Raw genomic sequence first — 11,248 nt, 5'->3', positions numbered from 1 at the left:
GTTTTTAGCAGGTCCGAGCTGTAAAGGCGCAACTCTGTTCTGGAAAAGGGGGCGGGGAGCGGCAGCTCATTTGCATTTAAAGAGACAGGCCCGAAAAACAGCGTGTTTCTGCTTCCACTCAAAATAGGCATTTTCAAAATGATATAATAAATGATCTGTGGAGTATTTTCAGCTGAAACTTCACAGACACATTCTGGGGACACCAGAGATTTATATTACATATTGTAAAAAGGGGCATAATATGTCTCCTTTAAATATACAGCAGTAGAAATATGGTTTCACTTTGTTTTGATGGTCCCTTTTAACACATTCGGTTGACTATGGCCCTGTCCCAAATGGCACCCTAAACCCTCCCGGTCTTCTTCTGAGTCCACACTTTCGTGACGTAATGCCACTTTGACTGTCGGGTAGAAGTCGCCCCAGTGCGGGCTCGGCAGAAGTGCGGATCGAGGGTGCATAACGGCCACAAAGCTCGCGAGCACCTTTCTGAATGCTAAAATGACAAATGGGACACCCTACGGTCTCGTGGACTTAAATGCCTTGCTTACTGAAATTACATGACTTGGTAAAGATTTGCAAAGTTATCAAAGTGTCATCAAGCAAATCATTAATGCAAGCACTTCCCAATGAATAATGACCTGCCATACCTTTCCCCCTCAGAAATACATCATATTACAAATGCAAAATGGGTTGTGAACACCATTTCTTGTTGATTATATTTGTAATATAATGTTTTTATGGATAATCTGGTCCAAATAATGTACATATTGATAACTGTCGAAATAGTAAAGAGACTTGCATTGAAGAGGAGTGCAGGTACAGGAGTGTAGCGTTCAGCGTGGATCAGGCTTAAGCTGTTGGGAAGGTGGCCTTCTCTCGCCCCCACAAAAAACAACCTAACATGAAAGAACGCAACATTACTATACGCATATATCAAAACTTCAGAGTCCTTGTTGTTTTAACTGGAACTAGAAAGGTTTACCTGGAGGCGGCAATGATGGAGGCATTGAGTCCTCCGTAGCAAGACATGGCCACAGCGATGGGGACGATCCAGCTAATGGGGCCCAGCACCTGATTTCCAAATGTCTACAGATGGGGACACAAACTGACATTTTAATCAAATGATGGCTTAATTTATACAATAAAGTCATAAAGACTAAAAATTAAGATGTCTGATTATCATAAATATCCTTACTACAGCCACTGCATCACTACCCATGAAAGAAGGCATGTCCAGAACGGCATAGTATGCCACGTTGGTCAGTAGGTAGATGATTGTCACTATTGGCATGGAGATGGCTATAGCGATGGGAAGGTTCCTATGAACGATTAAGGAGAAAGATTAAATACTTAGTATGAATAAGGAACATGATGCATTCATTGTTATGTAGCTCTGGATAATGGTGTCTGCTAAATTAATAAATGCAAATGTAAATGTGGAAAGAGAAACATGCCAGGTCTGAAATGTACTTGTGGTGGTAGCCAGTGCAACAAAAATGGTCTACCACAAATAATGTGTGAACTTTAACACAAATTGACTTTAATATTTCTATTAATTAGTCCGCTATTTTGTAATTTAGTCTTATTTTTATTTTTAATTTTTATCTTATCAAATAGTCTAGTTTTAGAATGTTTGATGTATCTTAGAAAGCATGAATGCATTTATACTGCAGTTACTTCATGAATAATGTTATGAGAGTAATGTTTTAAGTTAAAAAAATATGAATATCGAAATGAAACGATGAGTCCGACTGGAGCCCGTGTCTTTTTTCTCTCTCTCTTCCCCATTACACAGCTGCTGTTGCAGCCATTAAAATAGTTCAGTTTCGGTTTTTAACGGCAAAGTGGTAATATTTCTTTTTGTTTCTTTATTAAGTTAATTTAGAAATATGTTTGGAACATTTTATGTTTGTTAAATTCAGGTTTTTGTTTTTTAAAGGAACGGTCCAGCGGCCAGCGTCAGACAGTGAGTTGAGCATATGTTTGATCAATTTAGCCTTCTCAAATCAACACGACGACTTGCCTAAAATACAATCTATAGACATAAAAGACTTTGTACATTTCACAGTATTAAGTTAAACATTTAACCTAGATAAATGTGCGCTGTTAGGCGCATATGCAATCGTTTGTGCAGAGAGTGGAAGCTGAATCGTGCTTTGCAGGACATGGGAGGCGCCAGTGCGATAACATGCATTTTTTTAATAACAGTGGAAGCTTAAAAATATGCCGTCATTTTTGCTCATAAAGGTAAGAGTATACATCATTCGGAACTGCAAAGGGTCTACTTGTATTTGTGTGCACTCACAATATCAACAAAACCTTGTGCTTTTGTAAAATAAGGAAAACAAACACTTTCTGATGCGCTTTCTGCCGTCTCTGTCTTGAGCAGGAGCGCCTCTCAATGATGAACTGAAACTCAGCGAATACTTGCCTTACCGACATGATAAATATATCTAAATAATGCATAATGCTTTAAATTACTATTTTAAAATGAAATAATTCAAATCGAAAACAAAAACTCTTTCATTATGTAATCCGTAAAGATGCATTTCTCTCTAAAGGCAAAAAAAAAAAGTCCGTGGCATCCATAGTTCTTCACATTTAACATAAAAACAGCAATAAAATGTAGACTTATTGACGTTTTTTAAAACTCTGATTGATCGATTTCATGAGATATTCGTTTGTATTAAATTGTTCAGATTTTTTTTCAAGCATGCATTCAAATATTCATGTTTATTTCATGCTGCAAATATTAAAGAGGAAAATTTTATTGATTCATATGCCGCTTGAACGGAGGCGAATTATCTCACTACATATTAAAGAGCGTAAAAACACATTTATTTGTGAATTTTATCATAAAATTGACAGAAGGCTGAGACTTTGTAGTAACAAAGCACAAAGCTGCGATTATTGAGTGGCTTGCATGCTACAAATAATGAATGGACTTTAAACTTTAAATATAATTTCCAAGCATTTAGCCTATACCGTAAAACAGCTCACGATTCACGTAACGTTAATTACTTCAGAAAAATCAACAATAGGGACCAAGTTAAGTTAACCGAGTTGAAGTCCATAATGTTTGGGGGGTACAATTTTTTTTGCATATGGGCCCGGGGCTGGCTTGCTACGCCACTGCATTCAACCTATTTGTTCAAAAAGGCCTCAGGAACTACACTCTTAAAAATAAAGGTGCTTCACGATGCCATAGAAGAAACATTTTGTCTAAATGGTTCCATAAAGAACCTTTCTGTTTCACAAAAGGTTCCTTGTGGCGAAAGAAGGTTCTTCAGATTATAAAAAGGTAAGAAAGAGATGGTTCTTTGTGGAACCAAAAATGGTTCTTCTATGGCATTGCAGTGAAGAACCTTTTAAGCACCTTTATTTTTAAGAATGCAAGCCAGTGGCAGTGACTAACTTTACATATGGGTCATTGAATCATTCGCTCAACCGATTCATTCAAAATGCAGATTCATTTAGAAATGAGACAGTTGGCCTAATTTATTTTTAATTTTGTACAATTTGCATATTTATTTATGAAGACAAAGCTCCACCAGATTCATAACAGGTGCGTACGCACATCAGTTTGTTATTACCCTCATTCAGTGTTAATGAATCTGGATTATTGAAATTGCGGGACTGCAGCTAGTATCTAATGTGTTTTTTGAACATTAAAGTATGTCAACATATTCTGTTACACCAAATACACAAAATAATGATCTTTAAAAAAGCATCATATGACCCCTTTAAAACATGCCCCCCAAAAAAGTACATATAAGGGCTTTCCACACAACGTTACCTCTCTTTTATGTAGGCCTAGACTTCATGCAGTTGTGTTTCAGACCTTTCATTTGCCAGGCTACATTTTGTCATCATGTTATTTTTATTTTATTCTATATATTGTTACTCATAAAAAAAATATGCTTTTGTAGAGTCATATAATTGCCTTAAATGACTGGTTTCTAAGGCCACCAGGAGTATGTGATTTTTGTACACAGATGCACAGTTACTGAATGAGAACATAATATTAAAATGACAATATCCAGTTAAATGGGGGAAAAATGGATATGCTGACACCTCTCAGGGTTCTGGATCTCCTCAGTAACAAAGTTGAGCGTGTCCCAGCCAGAGTAGGAGAACAGAGCCGAGTAAAGAGCCAGGGCAATGCTGCCCGCCTCCGTGGAGGAACCCTCGAATGGACTAATGAAGTTCTTTGTTTCTCCTGTGGTGCACACAAGGAAGTATGAGAAACACAGAGAGAAAATTATAAGACTGAGCAGTATGAGAAACACCCTGAGATCTCTAGTTAATTAGATATTAATCTTTTCAAACAACAAGTGTAGGCGAAACCTGAAAATGATTAAGAGCTACTTCCTTGCTCATGCTATCTCAATTCCTCTTATTAACTGTAACAAATCCACCCCTTCAGTATCCTGGAGAAACTACTTTTACCGTTAATTATTTTAATGATGCCCACTGTGATGACGAGGAGCAGAGACATGATCTTGGTGTACGTGAAAATATCTTGAACCAAAGTGCCCCACTTCACGTAAGCACAGTTTATGAAGATCAGAATACCTGAGAAAAGAGAGATAAGGAGGAGCACATTAAATATAGTATGAAGTCAGCTGTGTGAGAATCAGAACATTTTAGTCAAAAGATGACTCACAAGATATTACATAAGAGGTTGTTTTTTTGTTTTGCTCTTATTTTCTCAGAAACCACAGCAGGCACTGTCCATGAATACAGTACACTATAGTTTCCCAATACTTTTTTATAAACGTTTTTTTAAATGAGAACTATTCAGTAGGTTATATAAACTTTATTGTGTTACGAAATCAGTATCAAAAACGTAATGCTTTGTCCCATATTTTATACAGCAGAATGATTTTACAAAAGGATTTTTACAATTGTGACAATAAGTAATGTTACACAAATTTACACAAAGCTCAACCATTTTCCTAATGTTATTATAAGAAAAATATTAAAGGGGTCATATGAGCTTGTTGTTTGTCATTTCTCCGATCACAAATGCAGACATGGTTTTATGTTTACGCGGCGCGATGTATATGTCATTATAATCCGTCCCCACTGGATGCCACAAATGCCTTGTTTATAATGGGTTTTAATGTTTTTGAATCGTTTCTCCGGCCGGACAGGGCATCACAGTATGGTAAGGGGCGTAACATTTCCGTCACACGCTTGAGGTATCCGGCCAATCACAACGCACTGGATAGCTGGCCAATCAGAGTACACCTCGCTTTTCAGAACGATGAGCTTTGTAAAAATCGACGCGTTTCAGAAAGGCGGGGCATAGAGGAGAAACAATAATGTACAGTATGTGGAAAATAATGTTGTTTTGAACCTTAAACCGCATAAACACATTTCATTACACCAAATACACAAATAATGTTCTTTTTAGCAACATCATATGACCCCTTTAAACAAATAATTTTTTTTTTAATTTATAGGAAATATAAATGTATGTGTAACTACAAACAACACTTGGTCCCATTTTTACATTTTACACTTTAAGAAAAGCCCATAAAAATAGGGGCCAACGTACTTTTTTTTAACATGAACATTTCAATCCTGATTTTTCCCACGGGTGTTCACCCATTATTTTAATTACACATTGCATTGTGTTGTGTTTCAGGGTTGAAGAAAATAAAATTAAATCAAAATAAAATTAACAGATCATTTCCTGGCAGAAAAGTACTATTACTTTTTTTAAAGTTACTTTTAAAGTTTATTAAAAAACAAAAAATAAACAAATAAATTGTGGTAACAGTTTAGCAAAAATTGCAAACATTATATAAGACATATATAAAATAAATCAGCTCATATAATATGTTGTTTGATCTGAAGTTGAGAATCAACATTTTCTGAAGGTTAAGCAATAAGCATTGATATTTGCCAAAAAGAAACAAACGATTGTTTTTGCAGATTATTTTTGTTTTGTCCCATTCTTGGAAAGTGCCAGGTCCCATCTCAGTTAGCACGTGAATTGTGTGTGTTGCACAGTCTGTCCTCATGCACTGGTAGATCATGTCCCTGCCTTCGGAGAACACATTTAGCTCTGACTGGAAACTGTGTGAAGGCAACAGCTGCTGAGAAGGAAAGAGAAACAAAAACACCTCCTCTGTCTCGTGTACAAAAGCGAAAATTGGGCAAATCGGAGAAAAGTGCCACATTCATCCTTGTTCTGCTTTCACTTTGTTCAAACTCTGCTTTAGAACCGAAAGAAATCTACATAGGCCTTTAACAAAAACCATTACAAATGAATGTACTCACTCAGGCTTAGACAACACGAGTCACCAACAAAAAAGTTCATGGGTTTTTTGGACCTGTTATAGTGATACCATAGTATCCTTTGACGTACCTTTCAGTACCATGTAAATATAATAATGCATGAACATGGTAATCATTCATATTACCATCTGAATTCATTGCTGTAGCATGGCACCATCACTTTTTTGTAAGGGACGTGTTGTTGATCTTTCACCCAAATACCAGTGTCTGCAATAGTCAAGCCAGCGCCAGCGGAGTCACAGAAAAAAAGATTTGTGTGTTACTAAAATTATTTGTGCTACTGAAAACTAAATTGGTTATCAAGGTGTCACAACAAATAGTGCAGAAGTGTTAAGATAATAGAAATATGTACTCAATATGCGCTACGGTGAGACCGGTTAATCATGCTTGTTTGTTTCTCATCTTTCTCGACACATATAGATTATCTTGCTTAATCATGCAGGGAACTGTGCCGTGTGTTGGATGCCTAAAGTTATTTACTATTCAAACGTGATGAAAAGCACATTTCATTAGGGGTCATGTGATGATCTCTTGTGGAACTAGATGCTATAAGGAAGTGTGTGCCAAACAGAACCACAAAACAACAGGTCTACACTACAGCAGGAGTAATAACTGTGCAATGCTATACTCAGGTATTAGAAAAGAAAAACATCATTTTTGTGTAATGAAGGGCCTACTTTATAGATATTAGTATTTGACGGCACATAAGTGCACGTTATTCGAAACGAAAATAAATGTTAGTCTTCACGATCTTTCATTTCATTTAATAGATTGGCTAAAACAACTTCCCTTTTCGGCTGAACGAATTGGTTAATTCTGGCATGGAACGGCCACTTTTCACACTCCAATTTCGTTTTTTCACATTACATTAGGGAAGTACAGTGGTTGTGAATGCCATTTCAGACAAAAGGATATATTGTATGTGTCTGTACGTGAAATTTAATGAAGTAAAAAAAAAAAGGTTTTGTGTGTTGTGATGTGAAAGACGGCAGAAGTGGAAAAATATTTCACTCATGCACACTAAATAATGAATAAATAAATAAAATCACTAAAATAACAGCTACACTAATAATATAATGCAATTTCGAATAAATAATTATAAATGTTTTTTTTATCAAATGATATATTTCAGGTGCTGTTTATGATCTTATCCCCCTTCCTCAATGCCTCAACAAAAACATAACGCGTTTGTGATATCTCGTTTTAACCAAAGCTTAGTTCACCTACAGGAAATACGAAAGTTCTGTCATCATTTATTCACTCTCATACCGTTCTAAACCTGAATGACTTTCATTCTTCTGTAAAACACAAAAGAAGATATTTTAAAGAACGCTGGGAACCAAACAACATTGGAGCCCATTGACATGCATTGTAAACACTGAGACTTTTCTCAAAATACCTTCTTTTGCGTTTAACAGAAGAAAGAAAGACAAACAGTTTTGCAACGGCATGAGGGGTAAGTAAATGATGACAAAAATGAACATTTTTGGGTGAAGTATCCATTAGTCAAAAGACTTTTTCTTAGAGAGTAAACGCTATGTTAAGCTAATTAGCTAAGCTATTTGAAAACACAAAGTTAAATGTTAAATGCTTTGGTAATATATGTAATTTAAATGACAAGTTAATTTTTTATGGTCAAGAGAAAATACATTAAAGGGTTAGTTCACCCAAAAATGAAAATTCTGTCATTAATTACTCACCCTCATGTCGTTCTAAACCTGTAAGACCTCCGTTCATCTTCAGAACACAAATTAAGATATTTCTGATGAATTCCGAGAGCTCTCTGACCCTCTTATAGACAGCAATGTAAGTAACACGATCAACGTCTAGAAACGTAGCAAGGAGATCGGTAAAATAATCCATGTGATTTCAGGGGTTCAACCGTAATTTTACGAAGCTACGAGAATAATTTTTGTTGCCAAAGAAAACAAAATAACGACTTTATTCAACAATTCGTCTCCTCCGCGTCACCCTGGTGCCATTTTGTAAAAAGCGTATGCTATTCTGTGTCAGCTGCGTCACGCGGATACGTTGTTTTCGTTCAAATCAAAGCGTAAACAACGTAGAAAACGTATCCGCGTGACGCAGCTGACACCGAATAGCATACGCGGTTTACGTTGAGTGGATATTCTCCAAAATGGCACCAGTGTGACGCGGAGGAGACGAATTGTTGAATAAAGTCGTTATTTTTGTTTTCTTTGCGTACAAAAAGTATTCTCGTAGCTTCGTAAAATTACGGTTGAACCCCTGATGTCACATGGATTATTTTACCGATCTCCTTGCTACGTTTCTGGACCTTGTTCGTGGTAATTACATTGCTGTCTATGGGAGGGTCAGAGAGCTCTCGGAATTCATCAAAAATATCTTAAATTGTGTTCCGAAGATGAACGGAGGTCTTACGGGTTTAGAACAACATGAGGGTGAGTAATTAATGACAGAAATTTTGGGTGGACTAACCCTTTAAAGACTTCATGATGTATTTTTCTAAATCATGAAAAATGACATTTTTGTCTTTTTCTAATCAGGCACTGAATTGGACACATATAAAAAGTTGTCTCAGGTAATACAATGGCTTTGGGGGGAAAAGGGGGACAGAATCTCACACAACACAATCAACTCAAAAGGAAAGATGTTTCAGAGGCGGTTGATGAAAGATTAATAAGACAGTATTGTTCTTTGGAATAACTTGAAGAGAAAGCAGGCAAGACTTTACAGAGGGAGCATTCACAATCTCTCTCACACCGAGGACTCACAGAGACAAGCCGCTGCTATCAGTCTCACGGCATCGTACGGAGGCTGACAGGTTGGGAAGAGCGCTTCCACCAGGTAGTTGGCAAACGTCAGCGAGATGACCGCCTGGCTGGCTGGCTCGACCAGCAGGATGGATGTCCACAGCCGAATGAAAGCAAGGAAACCCCCGAAGGCCTCCAGGATGTACACATAACTAGCGCCAGACTTTGTGATAGTGGTTCCAAGTTCTGCGTAACACAGTGCGCCAAAGACAGAAAATATTCCCCCGAGAGCCCAGATGACCAGCGAAAGACCGTAGGAGGCGCTGTACATCAACACACCTTTGGGCGACACAAAAATGCCCGAGCCAATCATGTTGCCCACAATTAAGCAGATGCCGTTAGTGAGAGAAATCTCCCTCCTCATGATCATCTTCTCCTCCGGCGCGTCTAGACCATTGCAGGCTCCAGCCGGTTTCTTCAGGTCCAGGTCTCCCCGTGACCCCGGACAGAGTTTTTGGCCTAAAGCCATCAGTTTTTTCATGCTGAAGGAACAAGTCAACAATTATTACAACTGTAATCACTGGTAAAACTCGTTAAACTTTGTTGATGATGTTTTTGTTTGGCATTAACATCCCAGATATCTTGCTTTGTTTCCGACTAATTTGTAGAACGCAAAATGACTGGCATTTTTACTTCTGTAACAAAGCAGCTTTCAGAACAACCAAACTATTTAGTCTACAGATCTGTCTATACCATATTTTAGAACGTAACAAATTTGTGATTGGCATTAAATATTATATAATATACACAAATATTGGTGGCACTTAACAATAAGGTTCCATTTGTTAATACTAGCCGACTACATTAATCAACATAAACTAACAGTTAAAAAATATTTCTGTAGCATTTATTTATCATACTTTCTTAATTTTAACATTTAATAATACATTTTAAAAATTAAGCTTTTCTATTAATTCTAATAATTAAATATATATATATTACTGATGTAAAATATAACTATATATATATATATACACACATACATATATACACACACACACACAAATATTAAGAAATAATGCAACAAATGCATTGCTCATTTTTAGTTAATGCATTAACTATTAACTACGACTTTTCCTCAATAAACTCCTAATTTGCTGCTTATAAATATTTCGTAAGATAGTTGTTAAGTTTAGGTCTGGGGTCATACAGAATAAGGCATTGATATGTGCTTTATAAGTACTAATAAACAGCCAGTATGCTAATAATATGCATGCAAATAAACAACTAGTTACTAGTTAGTGAGAATTGCTCCCTAAAGTGTTACCATAAATTTAAATTAAACTAAGATTAATAAATGCTTTAGAAGTATTTTGTCACCAATATTCCAGTATTTAATGTTTTACAAATGAGTTTGGGGAACAGTTTAATCAAAAACAGCTTGAAGTTAATTTCATTTTTAATTAATAACGACACTAATAATAGAAATCGCTTCAAATTTAGATATTTCACAAACAGGCAATGCCCTTACTAACCCTTGGCGACTGTAGGGCCACTAGTTCGGGGTCTTATTTAATATATTTAAATATCGTGCCAAAAACAAACTGTACTTTACCTTTAATCATGTCAGAAGGAATGCTGTGGAAAAAAATGAAAATGAATTGTGTAGAGGAAGAGAGTAGAGTTATGCAAGTTTCCAGAGTGATGGTGATCCTGGTCAGAATGAAGAAAGCTAGACTGTCAGAGTGAAACAGGTGTCGCAATCCCAGACCCTGATGTGTTTTTCCACCGGAGGCGAAATGGCTTCTTGAGTTGCCCTGTCTATTTTAAGAGGCCTGTACTGAGAGAGAGAGAGACAGAGAATGCCTGTCCCCTCCTATTGATAGCAAAAGTAGCTCCGCAAAACCCTGTTGAACTAAAGCTTGCCTTTGTTATCTGATCTGTTCCAGCTCTGGCATCAGAATTCAGTTTAAAGACAGGCTGTTTCCCCATTATTAGAGCTGTTTGCTAAGACAATCAGCACTATTGCTATGAACCCTCTAACTTCAAGTATTAAACTTGCGCAACTCGTTCTGCACAGTTTGTGCAACACGCATAAATAACACCTCAACTTGTGAAGCTTACTGAGGAGATACTTATTCAATGATCCAACACGGCATGCAGTTGCATCAAACAATGGTATAAACATCATTCAATGTAAATTGTGA

At 36.7% G+C, this 11,248-nt stretch overlaps 1 protein-coding gene across 1 annotated transcript in view; it reads right to left on the bottom strand.

Moving 5' to 3' along the window:
* LOC107715522 (Y+L amino acid transporter 2-like) overlaps positions 1–10,928 on the bottom strand; it is a 15,085-nt gene extending 4,157 nt beyond the window's left edge. The window contains exons 1-7 of the mRNA XM_016521677.1: positions 10,657–10,928; positions 9,063–9,583; positions 4,450–4,575; positions 4,075–4,219; positions 1,196–1,319; positions 983–1,086; positions 800–896 (exon numbers count right to left, since the gene is read on the bottom strand). Coding sequence (XP_016377163.1) covers positions 800–896; positions 983–1,086; positions 1,196–1,319; positions 4,075–4,219; positions 4,450–4,575; positions 9,063–9,582 — 1,116 coding nt within the window. The 5' untranslated portion in view covers position 9,583; positions 10,657–10,928. The remainder of the gene's footprint in view (positions 1–799; positions 897–982; positions 1,087–1,195; positions 1,320–4,074; positions 4,220–4,449; positions 4,576–9,062; positions 9,584–10,656) is intronic.
* Positions 10,929–11,248: the final 320 nt, after the last annotated feature.

The sequence above is a fragment of the Sinocyclocheilus rhinocerous genome, unplaced genomic scaffold (assembly GCF_001515625.1).
Source record: "Sinocyclocheilus rhinocerous isolate Xijiao unplaced genomic scaffold, SAMN03320098_v1.1 scaffold510, whole genome shotgun sequence".
In the NCBI taxonomy this organism is placed as follows: domain Eukaryota; kingdom Metazoa; phylum Chordata; class Actinopteri; order Cypriniformes; family Cyprinidae; genus Sinocyclocheilus; species Sinocyclocheilus rhinocerous.
This window is presented reverse-complemented; position numbering and strand designations above follow the sequence as displayed.